Consider the following 18,398-nt stretch of genomic DNA (forward strand, 5'->3'; position numbering starts at 1 on the left):
CTGGTTAATTGTGAGGTAATAGCTTTCTCATCCCAATGCTTAATGTTAACTTTCAGCAATTGTTTTCTTTTATGGGTAGCTTAGAATCAGCATAAAAAGTACTTTCTCACATTTCATTTTTAGCTGTCTTTAAAATAAGCATTAATCATTCTATATGTATGTTGAGTTGTAGCTTTTTAAAAAAACTTAGGGCATAAAAAAGACTGGAAGGGAGATGTGTTGTATTTTTTAATGCTTGTTGACTTCTGAAAAGGTTTAAGCTGATTGGATGATGAATGATGATCCTTTTTTCATTTTCTGAGCTTGTAAAATACTTCCGAATTAAGGATATAATTTATAAAAAGTGATTGATTTTGTCTGAAAAATTAGACATATAGTCTTGTTTTGTTTGACCAGCAATGTGAATTTTTAAAAGTAGTGGTAGTTGTTCTAGCACTATCAGTTGTTTTATGTAACTTGGAATTGTGTGCTTATAAACATACCCAAACTGATATGTCCTTTTTACTTTACAGGAGCCATCTAGAACAGTTACAGGCAGATATAAGAGGTAAGAATCCATAAGTTAAGACTTAAAAGCATATTGTAGACATGAGTATAATGTCTTTCTGACCATGGCTTAACTGACTAAAACTGTTTAAAGCCGCTGTTTGAAAAATAAGGAATTTTACTATTGTGCTCTTAAAAATAAATTACATTGTAGGCAAGAGTGTAATGTCTGTCTGACCGTAACTTATTCTGACATACTCTGCAGTCTTTGAAAACTGCACACCATGAATTTGTATGGGTTTGATAAACTTAGCAAAAGAAAAAACTTAGAATCATTTTGTTTTGTGTATTTAAACACTGAAAGTACAAGTGTATCACCTTGTTAGTCAGCTTGGGATGCCATAACAAAATACCATGGACAGAATGGCTAAAACAGAAATTTATTTTCTCACAGTTCTAGAGGTTATGAAGTCCAAGGTCAGGGTGCCACATGGTCTGATTCTGATGAGGATTCTTCTCCTGACATGCAGAGAGCTTCCTTCTTGCAGTGTCCTTAAATGGTGGGGAGAGAAATGGTGACTTCCCTGGTGTCTCCTTTGATAAATGCACTAATCCTAATCCCATCGTAAGGGCCCCACCCTCACGACCTTATCTGAACCTAAGTACCTCCCAAAGGCCCTGCTTCCAAGTATACCATCACATTGAGGCTAGGGCTTCAGCATATGAATTTTGGGAGTAGAGTACACAATTCATTCCGAGCTTCGTTCATTCAGGCTGCTGTAACAAAATACCACAGACAACAGAAATGTCCTTCTCACAGTTCTGGAGGCTGGAAGTCAGAGATCAGATTGCCAGCACGGTGATGTTCTGGTGAGACCCTCTTGCCAGTTGCAAAATAGCAGCCTCTCACTGTCTTCACCTGTGGAAGGGGCTGGAGAGCTGTGTGAGGTCTCTTTTACAGGAGCACTAATTCCATTCATGAGGACTTCACCTTTGTAACCCAGGCACCTCCCAAACGTCCCGCTTCTTATTACCCTCACATTGGGCATTGGGATTTCAGCAAATGAATTTTAGGGGGACACATTCAGACCATAGCAAGTCCATGGCGCCACCTTTACACAATGAGTAATGCTTTTACCAGAAAACGTGTTTGAACGTGTATGCACATGTATAGGAAGAACAATCAGAGTTAGGTATGAGAAGGTGTTTAATGGAGATGCCTGGGATATTAGCTTCCTTCCCTGTTGAAGCCATGAAAGTTTCAGAAGATGTGGTCATACTTGTGCTAATAATTATAGAATAGTGGTAAATCTTATCAAGTGCTTATAATGTGCAAGGTGCTTTGCATAGAAACTTCATTCAATTCTCAGTTACCTTATAGGGTAAGTATAGTAGGTATAATATCTACTTTCATTTTGTAGATGAAATGCAGTAAAGAGGTAGAATAATTTCATTGTGGTTACATAGCTAGTGAGTAGAAGAATCTAGATTTGAACTCAGGGCACCTAACTCCAGAGCCCACATGCTTGCACAAGACAGTCCACCTAGATTTATACATATCAAACCTTTGTCTTCCTCTATTTTATGGTAAAGTTTAAAATATTTGGTTAAAAGTTGTAGTTTTTATAGTTCATCTAAATAAAACACTGATTAAGAAGATCTCTAATTTTAATACCAAGTTATTATAGAAATAAAATTTAGTTTTTAACTTCTAGAAGAGATAAGGCCAAGATAATCAACATTTGAATAAGTGGATCTGATATGTTTGTCACTGCTGCTGCTTTCATTTTCATTTATGAGTATTTTGATGTAGGTATAACGAAACCTGTGATTCTTTTAAGGTTCTAACATTTATGTTTTTACTTGATAATTTTTACTTAACATGAATAGTTTAAACTGGAAAGAATCTTTCCTTTTCTAGCAATCATTACCAATCAAATAGCTTTCATTTGGCCTATTTCCAGGTTACATTGTCAAGCCAAAAAACATTTTATCATCAGTTTCTGGTTTGGAGAGTAAAGACAAACTTCAGTAACTTAACAAGTTTGTTGTATCATTCATACATATTTAGTTCTTATTAAATAATAAACCTTAAATTATGATTGATACTTTTCAGATTTGTATTCTTTAGTTAGAATCGTTAGGGGAATGGTTTTATAAATCCTCATCAAAAGGTTTATTTACATATCATTGTGTTAAATCAGGAAGAAAATTGATTTCACATGGTGTATGTTTTTATTTTTTAGATTTTCAGACCATTATTTTACTTGTGACCTGTTTGTATACCTATTACTTCCTTTATTTTCATAGCTTAGAGCATGCGGTTTGTTAATTTGCAGCTCTCAGAGGTTTAGCCACATTTAATAACTGTTATAAAACAAAAAAAAATTTGTTTCTAGTCATTATTCACTGACTCATGGCAACTTGTAGTTTGAATACTATCTAAAAAGAAAAAGAACAAACACAAAATCTAGAATCTAGATCTGAAATGATCGATTCCTTTCTAGAGGAGTTGTATTGTACATCAACAGTTCATTACTTTCATTAATCTGTCAGCAAGTTGTAACAAAGACTAGAATATGGATGTTTCTTAGAGAGTGTTTGCTGATGAATGAAGATGGAGAAAAGGAATGGGCTAAAGGATAGAAATTTGGCATTATATGTTAGAAAATATTTTCAGTAAATCAAATAACTTCAGTAAAATAGGCAAATTCTTAAAAAGTCATTAGAGGATACAAGCACATGCAAGACTAGTTTGTATGTGTGCTCTTATAAGTTATGAATTTGATACTTATTTTTTTCTCATAAGTATCAAGGCTGTACCTTTTTAAGCATTGAATCTGTTAAGCACTCATTCTAGTTATGCTCTATTTTACTAATCAACTGTTGTTTCTCTAGAACATCTCTTACATATTCACTGATCTCCTTTTTAAAACCTTTGGAAAACTACTTAGAGGCAGTGGTTGTAAAATTTCTGAAACTCAAGGCTTAGGAAAGATGGGTCAGTGGTTGTGTTTTTGTAGGGTTTTTTTCCCAGTGTGTAATGTTCTTAGTAGAATGTTTACTTGGTAAAGTTTATAGTGATCTTTTTAGAATAATCCACCATATTTAATATACCAAAAATGAGCATGTATGGTGGCCCCTAACTGGAAAAGCTTAAAAATTTCTAACAATGAGATAGGGTTTAGCTGTGACATACTAATACAGAGTTATAATACAGACATTAAACTGAGTCTGTAGAAAACTATTAATGATAGGAATTAATAATTATAGGAAAATTATTACCTATTTATGTTAAATGGGAAGAGGGGGAGCATATTACAAATAGTATGATATCAAATAAAGTCTATCATAACATACATAAAGCATTCTTAACTTAAAATCTATTAATAAACTGCTGAAATTCTATGTAAAAGAATATAATGTTTATTTATCTGGGAGAAGAGCTGTATTTTTCATCAGATTTTCAAAGGGATCTGCAGTCCCAAAAGATTATGAACTACTGATATCAGCAGTTATCTCTGGGTTGGTAGGATTACTGGAGATGTTGATTCGTATTATTTGTTTCCCACAGTGAATATGTATCATAATTTTAATAAGGAGTCTGAGAGGTAATTTTGATCTTTAGTTGTTGCTCTGTGTGTTTGTGTGTGTGTTTAAAGAGGGGAGAGAGAGAAGACCTATATAGAGTAAGAGGCTGTTTTTTTTAACAGTGGGAGTAGGGGTGGAATAGAATAAGGTAGAGAAACACATAAAACACACGGAGACCAGTCATGTACTTATTGGTTATTTAAGAATTTCATGATTTATCCAGTACTTCTAAATATTTGATATCCATTCTAAAAGTAGGATTTTACTCATGAGTCTTGTACTTCTTCTAATTGCTAAGCTTTAAAATATCTATTTTAGTGGAAAATTCCTCTAGCTGTAATCTCATAATGCTGCCAATCTTGTTCTCATGATAGTTTTAGAATAACAGTGCTTTATCCCCCAACACAACACCTTCTAGGCTTTCCACAGAAGATATGAAAATCCCCAGAGGGGAAAATTTTCAGTAAAAGGTGGTTTTTATCTTTGATGATACTGTTTATTCTTTTTCCTTTTGTGAACATTATGGTTAGTAACTTTGTAGCTAAGGGCAGAGGGGAATTCTTTTTGGAATTATATTAGTTAGAGATTTGTGTTAACATTCTTGAGTAGAATGTTATAATCTTTTTGGAGTTAATAAAACAATTTTTTATTCTTGGTATTTTGCACTGTACATATGCAGCCCTCAAAATAGATTAAAACATTTCTGTTTTTAGAATAAACAGAGTTAAATTTGGCAATAAGATCAAGTAACACAGTTATTCACAATTATGACTGTTCTTTACAAACCTAATATGTAATGGTGATGACGCATGATTTATTTTTCAGTGATAATTATTCCTTGTCTTGAATTTGTGTGATAGTGTCATTTATATATTGACAAGCCTGATATGAAGAATTTTTAAAATTGTTAATAGGTTAAACTTTTTGAAATGCTGTTTTAAGCTTGTACTTTAAGCAAATACAAAGTTATTAAGGGATATCCACATTTCTAGGTTTTCATTTGTAGTTGTCACTGTTGTAGTTTCTATTTGAATAACCTTGTGGTTGATGCAGATAAAGATAATTGGACTTTTTTTTTTTAAGTGGAAAGAGATCCTTTAAAATGATTCTAATGCTCTTTTATATATGGCTTCAGTGATACCTTACTCTTGATTTTCTTCCTGCCGCTTTGCTGGTATTTCCCAGTCTCGTCGTTCTTCTTTCCTACTTGTTCTTTATGTGTTGGTGTTACTCAGCTCTCTGTCTTAGACTTTGTTCTTTTTCTTTAGTGTATTTGTGCTAGAAATTTCTTTAACTTTGATGACTTCAGTTACTCTCGATACCTATTCTGATGATTCCAAATCATTACCTGTACAACCAACAACTTCTAAATACCTACTTTTAGATATCTCAGAAGCATCTTAAACTCAGCATGTTCAAAAGTAAACTTGTGAAACTTGGTGGATTTCAGCAGTTGGTATCAAAATCCATTCTTGCTCAAGCCAGAAATCTGGACATTGTTTATGACCTTTTCCCCCCACCCCACTACCTCACTTACATCCAGTCATTTACCAAAACTTGTTGAATTTATCTCTTCCTCCAGTGCCAGCAAACCAATCCAAGACACCCATAGTCTCTTACATATAATTACAATAACCTCCAAACTGGGCCTCCCTGCCTCCAGTTTCCTCATTTCCAGTGCATTTTGTTAAAGTGATTCTGTCACTTTTCCTGCTTTAGTGGCTTCCCATGACCTTTAAATGAAGTCTAAACTAGTCTCCAAGGCAGGTGGTACATAAGATAATGTTAGGGTACAGGAGGGAAAATAGATCTTGTATTTATGTTTACCTCTTAATCTAAAAAACACTAAGGCATTTATAGTCATCCCTTAGTATCCATGGAGGGGATTGGGTCTGGAACCCTGGAGGATACCAGAATCTGTGATGTACAAGTCCCTTATTTAAAATGTTGTAGTATTTGCATATAACCTATGTATAGCCTCCCATGTACTTTAAATCATCTTTAGAATGCTTATGATACCTAATACAATATAAATGCTATGAAAATATAAGTTTTGCTTTTTGGAAATTTCTGGAATTCTCCCCCTACCCCCTGAATATTTCCAATCCAAGTTGCTTGAATTTGTGGATGCAGAACACACAGATTTGGAGGGCCCACTGTGTACTTAATAGGTAGTACTGTGTACTAGTTATTTGCGTATTACTCCCTTGCTCTGTGTGTCTGATGATCATTTAGCACTGGAGGTATCCTGAGGGAAGTGTTCTTTGTTCACCTTCTAAGAATTGCACAATACTGTAATTTGAGTGGTTAAGTGGATTTATGAATTATTATGTAGTTCAACCAACACCCACAAAATTGGGAAGTCTGGAGGAGTAGTTTAAGGAGAATATCAAATCAAGTATGTAAGTGCAGAAATGATCATGTGGTTGTTCAGCTGGCAAGATACGTAAAATCACATCTGTTCTTAAAATTTTTTTTTAATTTTTTAAAAAGTAGAAAAATATTTTGATGTTTGTTTTGGAGTTTTAAGTGAAAGTTTTAAAAAATTTAAATTCTTAGCATGAGAAAGATATTTGGGGTCTTTTTGTGTTTCCACACAAATTTAACAATTGTTTTATTCCAGTTCTGAAAAATGCCATTGGTAATTTGATAGGGATTGCATTGAATCTGTATATTGTCTTGGATAATATGACCATTTTAATAATACTGATTCTTCCAGTCCGAGAACACAGTATATCTTTCCGTCTGTTTGTGTTGTCTTCAGTTTCCTTTATCAGTATCTTACAGTTTTCAGAGTACAAGTCTTTTGCCTCCCTAGGTACACATATTCCTAGGTATTTTATTCTTTTTGGTGCAGTGGTAAATGGGATTGTTTCCTTGATTTCTTTTTTGAAATTTCATTGCTAGTGAACAGAAATGAAGTAGATTTCTGTATGTTAATTTGAAATCTGCAACTTTGCCAGATTCATTGATGAATTGTAGTAGTTTTCTGGTAGCATCTTTAAGATTTTCTGTGTATAGTGTCATATTATCTGCAAACAATGAGAGTTTTACTTCTTCTTTTCCAACTTGGATCCCTTTTATTTATTTTTCTTCTTCGATTTCTGTGGCTAGGACTTCCAAAACTATGTTGAATAAAAGTGGCATCGGTGGGCATCCTTCTCTTGTTCCTGATCTTAAAGGAAATGCTTTCAGCTTTTCACCATTGAATATGATGTTAGCTGTGGGTTTGTCATATATGGCCTTTATTATGTTGAGGTATGTTCCCTCTCTGCCCACTCTGTGCCCAGTTCTGGAGAGTTTTTGTCATAAATGGATGTTGAATTTTATCAAAAGCTTTTTCTGCATCTATTGAGACGATCATATGGTTTTTATTCTTCACTTTGTTAAGGTGGTGTATCATACTGATAGATTTGTGGATTTTGAAGAATCCTTGCATCCCTGGGATAAATCCCACTTAATCATGGTGTGTGCGCCTTTTAATGTATTGTTCAAGTTGGTTTGCTAGTATTTTGTTGAGGATTTTTGCATCTATGTTCATGAATGATAATGGCCTGTACTTTTCTTTTTTTGGTGATATCTTTGGTTTTGGTATCAGGGTGATGGTAGCCTCATAGAATGAGTTTGGAAGTGTTCATGCAATTTTTTGGGATAGTTTCGGAAGGATAGGTGTTAACTCTTCTCTAAATATGTGGTAGATTTCACCTGTGCAACCATCTGGTCTTGGATTTTTGTTTGTTGGAAGTTTTTAAATTACCGATTCAATCTCAGTACTGGTAACCGGTCTGTTCTTTGGAGACATTAGTTTAAGTTCTTCATAAAATAGCTCTCAAGTCTCCAGCTCGTTTTTCCAGCATCATATCTTACTGCTCCTATGTTTACATTTCATACTTTAGCCCTATTGGATTTTTCTGTTTTCAGATGGCCACATACTCTTTGTTTCTAGACATTTGAATTCTTATTCCTCTTTTAAGTCTAAGTTTAAGCATTCTCTAGCATAATGCTACTCCAGGTGTGGTTTTTGAACTGTTTGTTACTAATCTATGACAAGATAAGAACAGAACTCTAGAGTAAACATTTAGAAACTTGAATTGCACTTTGACATTGTCATCATCACACCCCTTATCAACATTCCTCAACAGAGAGACATATTTGTTACAGTTGATGAACTTAACACTGATGCATCATAACCACCTAACGTCCATAGTTTACATTATGGTTCACTCTTGGTGGTGTATATTCTGTGGATTTGGGCAAATGTGTAATGACACATATCCATCATTATGGTATCATGCAGAGTGTTTTTACTGCCCTAAAAATCCTCTGTACTCCACCTATTTATCCCTTTCCTTGTCACCTCTCCTCCCAACCCCTGGCAATGACTGATCTTATTACTGTCTCCATAGTTTTGCCTTTTCCACAGTGTCATATGTGTGGAATCATACAGTATGGAGTCTTTTCAGATTGACTTCTTTCACTTAGTAATATGCATTTAAGATTACTTCACGTTTTCCATGGCTTGATAGCTTATTTCTTTTTAGTGCTGAATAATATTCCAGTTTCTGGATGTCCATTCACCTATAAAAGGACATCATGGTTGCTTCCAAATTTTGGCAGTTATGAATAAAGCTGTTGTGAACATCCATGTGCATATTTTTTGTAGACATGTTTTCAGCTCCTTAAGGAGCTGCAATACCAAGGAGTATGACTGATGGATTGTATGTTAAGAGTATGTTTAGTTTTGTGAGAAACCACCAAACTGTCTCCAAAACAGTTGTACCATTTTACATTCCCACCAGTAATGAATAAGTGTTCCTTTTGCTCCATCCTTGCCAGCATTGTTTCTGACTTTAGCCACTTTAATATATGTGTAGTGGTATCTCATTTTAATTTGCATTTCCCTGATGACATATGATATGGAGCATCTTCTTAGCTTATTTGCCATCTTATTTGCATTTTACATTTAGGTTCACAATCCATTTTAAATTAACTTTTATGAAGTATATAAGGTCTTTGTTTTATTTTTCATTTTTTTGCCTGCAGATGTCTGGTTGTTCCAGCATCATTTGTTGAAAAGGCTATTTTGCTCTGTTGCATTGCCTTTGTGCCTTTGTCAAAGATCAGTTGTGTGTCATTTATGTGAGTTTAGTTCTACTTCTGTTGCTGTTCCCTTGCTCTATTAGTCTTTCCTTTCACCAGTACCACTGTCTTGATTACTGTAGCTTTATAGTAAGTCTTGAAGCTGGATAACGTTAGCCCTTCAGCTTTGTTCTTTAATACTGTGTTGGCTATTCTCGATCTTTTGCCTCTCCCTGTAAACTTTAGAATTAGTTTGTCAATAGCTGCAAAATAACCTGCTGGAATTTTGATTGGGCTTGCATTGAGCCAATAGGTCAATAGGAAATCAAAGCTGGGAAGAAGTGACATCTTGCCAGTATTGGCTCTTCCTGTTCATTAACATAATTAACAGGGAATATCTCTCCATTTATTTAGTTCTTTGAAATCTTTCATCAGTTTTGTTGTTTTCCTCATATAAATGTTATACATATTTTATTAAATTTATACTTAAATACTTCATTTTGAAGGGAGCTAATGTAAATGTATTGTGTTTTTAATTTCAAATTCCACTTGTTCATCACACATGTGTAGGAAAGTGATTGACTTTTGTATATTAACCTTGAATCCTGCACCCTTGCTATAACTGCTTACTATTTTACAAATTCTTGTTGCTGTTGATCTTTAAAATTTTCAATACGGATGATCACATCAGTTGTGGACAAAAACAGTTGTATTTCTTCCTTCCCAATCTGTATACCTTTTATTTCCTTTTCTTGTCTTACTGCATTACCTAGGACTTCCAATAAGACGTTGACTAAGAGTGGGGAAGAAGGGGCATCCTTGCCTTGTTCTTGATCATAGCAGGAAAGATTTTGAGTGTCTCACCATTAAGTATGATACAGGTTTTTGTAGATATTCTTTATCAAGTTGAGGAAGTTCCCTTCTATGCTTAGTTTGTCCAGTTTTTATCATGTATAGGTGTTAGATTTCGTCAAGTAATTTTTCCGTGTCTGTGCATGATCATGTGATATTTCTCTTTTTTAGCCTGTTGATGTGATAGATTGCATTAATTGATTTTTTAATATTGAGCCAACCTTGAATACTTGGAATAAGTCCCACTTGATTTTGACTTATAATTCTTCTTATACATTTTTGAATTTGATTTGCAAAAATTTTGTTGAGAATTTTTGTGTCAACAAGAGATCTTAGTCTTTAGTTTTTTTTTGTTTTTTTTTTTCATGTGATGTCTTTGGTTTTGGTATTAGGGTAATTCATAGAATGAGTTAGGATGTATTTCCTCTGCTTTTATCTTCTGAAAGAGATGTTAGAAAATCAGTATAATTTCTTCCTTCAATGTTTGCTAGGATTCACTAGTGAACCCATCTGGGCTGCTACTTCTGTTCTGCAAAGTTATTAATTATTGGTTCAATTTCTTTAACAAATACAGGACTATTCAGATTGTCTATTTCTTATGTGAGTTTTGGCAGATTGTATCTTTCAAGGAATTGATCCATTTTATCTGGATTATCAAATTTGGGGGCAGTGTTGTTCACAATATTCCTTTATTGTTCTTTTAATGTCCATGGAATCATTAATGATGTTCCCCCTTTCATTTCTGATACTAGTAATCTGTGTCCTCTCTTCTTAGGTAGCTTGACTGGAGGCCTATTGATTTTATTGATATTTTCAAAGAAATAGTTTCTGGTTTCATTAATTTTTTCTGTGTTGGTTTCCTGTTTTCAATTTCATTGATTCCTGCTCTAATTCTTGTTGTTTCATTTATTCTGCTTACTTTGGATTTAATTTACTCTCTTCTAGTTTTCCAAGATAGAAACTTAAAAGTATTGATTTTAGACCTTTCTGCTTTTTTAGTATATGCATTCAGTGCTAAAATTTCCCTCTAAGCACTTCTACTGCATTCCACAAATTTTAAATGGTGGGTTCATTTTCCTTTTGTTCAAAATGTTTTAAAATTTCTCTTGAGATTTCTTCTTTGACCTTTATGTTATTTAGAAGTATGTTGCTTAATCTCCATGTAATTTTGGGATTTTCCAGTTATCTTTCTGTTGCTGCTAGTCTAATTCTATGGTGGTCTAAGAGCAGACATTATATGATTTCTAGTCTTCTAAATTTGTGAAGATGTGTTTTATGGCCCAGAATATGGTTTATCTTGGTCAGTGTACCATGCAAGATAGAGAAGACTGTTTTATGCTGTACCAGTGTTACTTTCATGTTAGTCATTTGTACCCCAAAATGTTTAAGAATTGAAGAAAATGTAAGGATTTACTTATGTTAAAAATCTTGTGTTACTCCTTTACACCATACACAAAAATAAACTCAAAATGGATCAAAGACTTAAACATAAGACAAGATACAATAAACCTCCTAGAAGAAAACATGGGTAAAACATTATCTCACATACATCTCAAAAATGTTCTCCTAGAACAGTCTACCCAAGTAATAGAAATAAAAAGAAGAATAAACAAATGGGACCTAATTAAACTTACAAGCTTTTGCACAGCAAAGGAAACCATGTACAAAACAAAACAACAACCTACGGAATGGGAGAAAACTTTTGCAAAAGATGAAACTGACAAAGGCTTGATCTCCAGAATGTATAAGCAGCTCACATGGCTTAATAAGAAAAAAACAAACATCCCAATCCAAAAATGGGCAGAAGACCTAAACAAGCAATTCTCCAGTGAAGACATACAAATGGCCAATAGGCACATGAAAAAATACTAAATATCACTAATTATCAGAGAAATTCAGATCAAAACTACAATAAGGTATCACCTCACACCAGTCAGAATGGCCATCATTCAAAAGTCCACAAATGACAAATGCTGGAGAGGCTGCGGAGAAAAGGGAACCCTCCTACACTGCTGGTGGGAATGCAGTCTGGTGCAGCCACTGTGGAAAACAGTATGGAGATTCCTCAAAAGACTAGGAATAGATTTACCATATGGCCCAGTAATCCCACTTCTGGGCATATATCCAGAAGGAACCCTACTTCAGAAAGACACCTGCACCCCACTGTTCATATCAGCACTATTTACAATAGCTAAGACATGGAGACAGCCTAAATGTCCATCAACAGATGCCTGGATAAAGAAGCAGTGGTATATTTATACAATGGGATACTATTCAGCCATTAAAATGACAACATAATGCCATTTGCAGCAACATTGGATGTCCCTGGAGAATGTCATTCTAAGTGAAGTAAGCCAGAAAAAGAAAGAAAAATACCATATGAGATCGCTCCTATGTGGAATCTAAAAAAGAAAAAAAGACAGATGAACATAAATACAAAACAGAAACAGACTCATAGACATAGAATACAAACTTGTGGTTGCCGGGGGAAGGGGAGTGGGAAGGGACAGAGTGGGAGTTCGAAATTTGTAGATACTGACAAGTATATATAGAATAGATAAACAAGTTTATACTGTATAGCACAGGGAAATATATACAAGATCTTGTGGTAGCTCACGGTGGAAAAAGTATGCAACAATGAATATATGTATGTTCGTGTATGACTGAAAAATTGTGTCCTACACTGGAAATTGACATTATAAATTGACTATGACTCAATAAAATAAAATTTTTTAAAAATCTTGTGTTAAATTTAATCACACTTATTCTTGTTCCATAAATAAAATAATTCAAATGTAAACATGTAATAATTAAATCAAAATAAAATAAGCAAATAAATAGAAAGTAAAAAAATTTTTTTAAATCTTTTCAGTTTCTGCTTTTGTTAGTATTATCTAAATCTAGGAAGTAAAATTTATGTTCTTTATTTTCAATCCTAATTTACCAATGGTAAAACAAGCATTACTATACTTTTTTTTTTTTAACAAGAAAAGATAACGTCTTTTCTGAGTGTGACAGTAGTAGTAAACCAAATGATGATGATTAAAGTAATTTCAAAGAGATAAAGACCAAAAGAGTTTGTGCTGATTTTGTTGGGAAATATTAATCCCTCCTATATTGAGTTCAGTTTTTAACCATTATTAATTTGGAAGTGTTAAAACCACAGTGGGTTATTTGCAGTGATATACTGGCTGCTAAAACAATAAACCCAATAAAATTTAAGTGGCATTTATATGCATGACATAATTATACTCACAGCCAGAAATGCATTATTTGAAAGAAAGAATATTATAGTTAAGAAGCTGGCAGAAGCAGATCGTCAGTATTCCATATGTGATCATTAGTGTTTTGTGAGCTTCTTTTATAGTCTGACTTCTGGTTGCTAACATTAAAAAAAACTATACATAAATGACAAGACAAAGATGTTTGCTTGGAGATGTTGGATAAGTCTGTAGCAATGGAGGTAGTTCATATAATACTTGCCAGCAACACCCATAGCTTGATACATTTGGGAACAGTTTAGTGATATAGAAGACCAACTCTTAGACAAATCAGGATAGCAAAGGAATTTTTATTGTAATTTGATGAGCATATTGATTGTGCTGACATGACAGTAATGTGAAGGAAACATTTATTTTTCAATTTCCTTGCTGACAAGCTTGCTTGCTCTGAAGTATATAAAACTTTAAAGGGTTAGCAAATCAACATATGTGGTTCACAGTTTTCCTTTGCTTTTTGCAGGAGAATGTTCTGACTATATAGAGATAGTGACAGGGAAAAAATACTAGAACTTGTGCCAGAATATAAATCTTTGTCCTGCTTCTTTCATTGAGAAAGTCTTTGTTACGTCAGCTGAACTAAACAGTGTACTTGTTAATCAGCTAAATTTAACCATTCACTTAAAGTGTAAATTACTTAAGCATAATACATTAAACCTCAGGTTTAAGAAAAAGTAAATGATAGTTTGGAAGCTGAGCCAATCATCTGTTACCATATGCTGCATTATACAATCATTTTCAAAGGGAAATTTTCAGATAAAAGTATTTGATCTTTAGGATGAATACTTCATGTTTTTGCAAGATAAGAAACCAGGGTTTGTAAATCAACTGTGCTTCAATTTAAAAAAAGAAAAGAAAGAAACTAGTTTGGTCCCCAGCTTTAAAATATGAGTTAGACTTATTTGTCTGACAGCTTTATTCTTTTTTTTTTTTTTAATGATCTTAGCCTTCCATGCAAGAAAGGAATGTTAAATGTTTTCATTGTTACATATGGTCAAAGGGCAAAAATGAAAGTTAGAAATTTGGGGGGAAAATTTTTCCAAATTGTTATGAAGAGTTCCACAATATATTAGTAAATAGGTGATGATTTTAGTATTGCACATTTGCAGAATGTTATAATCAAATAAATACCTTATGGATTTGTTAAGACACACTTTGAATTTTGTATTCTATCAAAAGAAAACCCACTGATAGGAATGAGTAGATCAAGAATCCATTATTTTTGATCAAAATTATTTTTTAATTCTTTTTTTGAAGGGAGGAGGTAATTGATTTGATTGTTTTTTTTTAATCTGTTTACTTATTTAATGAAGGTACTGAGGGTTGAACCTAGGACTTCGTGCATTCTAAATGTGCTCACCCACTGAGGTATACCCTCCCACCTCTGTCAGAATTATTTTAGATTTAACTATAATTTTGCTGGATAAATGATTGGAACTGGCTACCAATAAAAATTGAGGACAAATTTTGAAAGGCATCGTTTTATGAGTTTGGGGTAAGAGTTAAAAATGAAAATCCTGAGCTTGCTGAAATTGCTTTCAAGCCTCTTCTCCTACTCTTGTGAAACTAATTTCTCTGTTGTAAGTGCTGTTAAAAGAAATCGTAGAGGTAGTTTAGATATACCGTATCCCTTGTGATCAATGTTGTCATCAGTCCAACCTAGATTAGGTAAATTAACAAGAATGGTGCCAGCCTCCAGGAGAACCACTGGAAAGCTCTACCTCCTGGTATTGACACCTGTGTAATCCCCCTCCACGTTCAGCATGGGGTTGATGTGAAAGCCTGTCACTTCTGAGACTAGGTCATGACAGAGACTGCAGTGTCTGTCTTGGTTGTTGTGTCGCTTTCTCTATGGAAGCCAGCGGTCTTGTGGTGAACAGCCCAGTAGAGAGACTGAGGGACTGAGTCTTTTGGCCAAGAGCCAGTGAGAAACTGAGGCCTTTTGGCATCAGCCATGTGAGCGAGCTTACAGGCAAATCCTTCAGATGACTGTAGCCCTGACCAGCATCTTGACTAAAACCTCATAAGAGACCCTGAATCATAACCACACAGCTAACATGCTTCCAGATTCCTGACCAGCAGAAATTGTCAGATAATAAATGTATGCTGTTTTAAGCCACTAAGTTTTGGCATAATTTTTTATGCAGATAGTAGATAACTAATACAAAAAACAAGAAGCAAGCATATTTATTACATTAAAGACTATAAATATTGACTTATATGCTATTAGTTCAAAGTGTGTGAATTGGTATTTAATGTGAGGAATTGCTGTTTCACTCATAATTTTTGGTTAATAAGAATTATGAAATGACAAAAGTTGCTCGTATGATGACTATTTTCTATAATTATATGCATACTTCCAGTGAAAATTATGCAGTTTTCTGTAATTCTTTTCTTTTTTCTATTTATTCTATTATCAAAATATAATTTTGTGGGTCTGAATCTAGTAAAACATTTGGACTTGTATCTTGTATTGTCCTTCTTACTTTTATTTTTTCAGTAGTTCATTTTTCATTTTCAGTGTTTTCCAGTAGTTCGACACCAAAGTGTTGGCCCATGATGGAATGAAATTTATAAGTAGAAGGAAAAAGAAAGCGGTTCTTCACCACATACAGTCCACATTAGGTCCCCTGTAATAGTTTTCATAATACCTTATTGTGAGGGTTGTCTTGCTTTATTATAATTGATTATATTCCATGTTAAACTGAAAGCTTTATGAATGTCATAGTCCATGTCTCCATGTGTGAGTTTCCTGTTACATCTTCAGTATTCAGAACAGTGAATGGTACTTAGCAGCTACTCAGTAGATACTGGTCGAAAGAATTACTGTTTTTTTGTTTTTTGTTTTTTTTTTAATTGTTAGAATAGTGATTAACTTCCATAGTTATAAATAAGTTGACTTGTTTATAGCTATATGTCCTCAGGGGAATGGTAATTGTTTATGGTGAATAGAAAATACTCTTGGCACTCTTCTTACTGAATATTAGGTATTTTTAAAAAAAAATTGTATCTTTATTTCCATAGCACGACCACTGCCTCTGAAGAAGATGTCTCAAGTAGATATCCCCGAACAGATAGAAGTGGGTTCAGCAGATATAACAGGGATGTAAGTGCTTCAGGTAATTTGGTCTCAAGTAGCACATTGGAAAAGAAAATTGAAGATCTTGAAAAGGTATGAAATGCAAATTATTTAAGATTTATAAAATTAATATTCTATTAGGATTCCTTTTTTACTTTCATAGCAGCTGAGAGAAAGTAAACTGAAATTTGTGAGGAAAAGCCAATGCCAACAAAGGGAAGGAATGAGGAGCACTAATGAAAGATGCCAGTAGTGTTAATTGGTATTTCTATGTGTAGTCAAGCAGCAGCTTTGAATCACTGTCTTAAATATATATTTTCTAGATGCATAGTGGCTAAGCATCTTCTGATTTTCTTAAAACTTTAATATCCAGTTCTGTTGATGTTCAAACTTCTAGAAATGGAGCCACTTCTTGTATTCTTTAATATTTAATGGATACTCTCATTTTGCCAAGTGTTATCTTTAATATATTGAAAAGAAAATCTTTGCCTTCGAAATGGTTAGAAGTCTGTGCTGGCGATATGTACTACTGAGTGTTTATTTTATTATCTACAGATTGTCATTTATAGACTTTCTTCTGAGTTATGAGTTAGAGCCTAGAGCCACTGTGGAGTTTGAAACAATTTCAAGAATAAACCTGTTAAGGAATATCTTTGAGAACATCTCAAGTGAATATTGGCATTAATTTATCAACTATGGGGTCTCAAGTTTATTCTATAGACATTCATCTGCTAAGGTTAATAATGGTGCTTAATTACTTTATGATTGTTGGAAATATGTTTTGTTTTGCTGAATTGAAACTGTTCCCTGTAATATAAAGGTTGTTTTAAGTAGAGATTGAATTACAAAAAGAATTTTTATAACATTATGATTATTTTTAGTTCACATTTGAGCTTTAACACTAGTTTCTATAGGTTTAAGTTAAAAACTTTAGGGAATACGTAGTCTAATCATTTTTGAGGGGGCTTTTCAGAGGGGCTTTGGAAGTTCCACATGAGTTTGGATTGTGTTGCTAGTAGTTGGCAGCAGCTGATTAATGAGGCTGGCTGGCTGTTTTCTCTGAGGGTTAGTAACGAAGAAGCCAAGTTCTGGGCAAGACCTTTTCAGTTCTGCTTCTTTTTTGCCCCCAAAGTGGCTGACCTAGCTCAAGATTCTGGATTCTACATAAGATTTCTTTGAAAAAGGTGCTGCATTATTTGAAGACAAAAAAATTTAAAAACCAGTAATCATTTTTAGTTTCTTCATTTTCATCCGTTGTCAGTTAACTGGCAGAGCCAGATGTAAAATTGAGGACCATTATTTGTCTGTTTAGAATTTTCCATAGAGCCATGTCTTTTTCTTAAATTTTGTGTTTTTAATAAAAATTTTGAATGTCCCCAAACAGAATATTATTCATGAAAATATAAGATATTTTATTACTAACGATTGTGATAAGCTAAAGAGCTAAAGTCACACTATTAGTATTTGTTAAAAACTTGGGTAAACAGACTTAATCAGAAGCATATTTTACAACTCCTGTATCCCTCTCATTCTCCGGTTCTTTTCTGGGATATGGGTTCTTCCTTTCCTCACCAAGTGACTTAAGAAATTAATTGGAGATCTTCATATATCTGAGGTACTTCATCAAACTTGGCAGATGTGCTATTTAAGATTATAAATAACCCATTACTTACCAATTAATGCTTTGTAATTGTATCAACTAGGAAGTGGTAAGAGAAAGGCAAGAAAACTTAAGACTTGTGAGACTAATGCAAGATAAAGAGGAAATGATTGGAAAACTCAAAGAAGAAATTGATTTGTTAAATAGAGTGAGTATTCATATATATTTCTGTTTACGGTTTCCATTTTTATGGCAATTGGATAAAAAGTACATAAATATGAAAACATTATTTAATTTTATATTTTAGTTCATTCTTTTGTTAATGAGATAGTAATTTGTGGTGATCAGAACCATCATTTCATCCCATAAACTGATTCCTCTGGCCAATTATCAGTTGTATTTACTTAATATTATTCTTTTGGGGATGGACCAG

General features: G+C 33.6%; 1 protein-coding gene across 2 annotated transcripts in view; it reads left to right on the forward strand.

Annotated features, from left to right (window-relative positions):
* Positions 1–18,398, forward strand: part of PAWR (pro-apoptotic WT1 regulator) — a 96,083-nt gene that overhangs the window by 70,906 nt on the left and 6,779 nt on the right. For both annotated transcript variants that reach the window (XM_072973349.1, XM_072973350.1), the window contains exons 4-6: positions 513–547; positions 16,311–16,458; positions 18,069–18,173. In XM_072973349.1, coding sequence (XP_072829450.1) covers positions 513–547; positions 16,311–16,458; positions 18,069–18,173 — 288 coding nt within the window. The remainder of the gene's footprint in view (positions 1–512; positions 548–16,310; positions 16,459–18,068; positions 18,174–18,398) is intronic.

Source organism: Vicugna pacos, chromosome 12, assembly GCF_048564905.1.
Source record: "Vicugna pacos chromosome 12, VicPac4, whole genome shotgun sequence".
In the NCBI taxonomy this organism is placed as follows: domain Eukaryota; kingdom Metazoa; phylum Chordata; class Mammalia; order Artiodactyla; family Camelidae; genus Vicugna; species Vicugna pacos.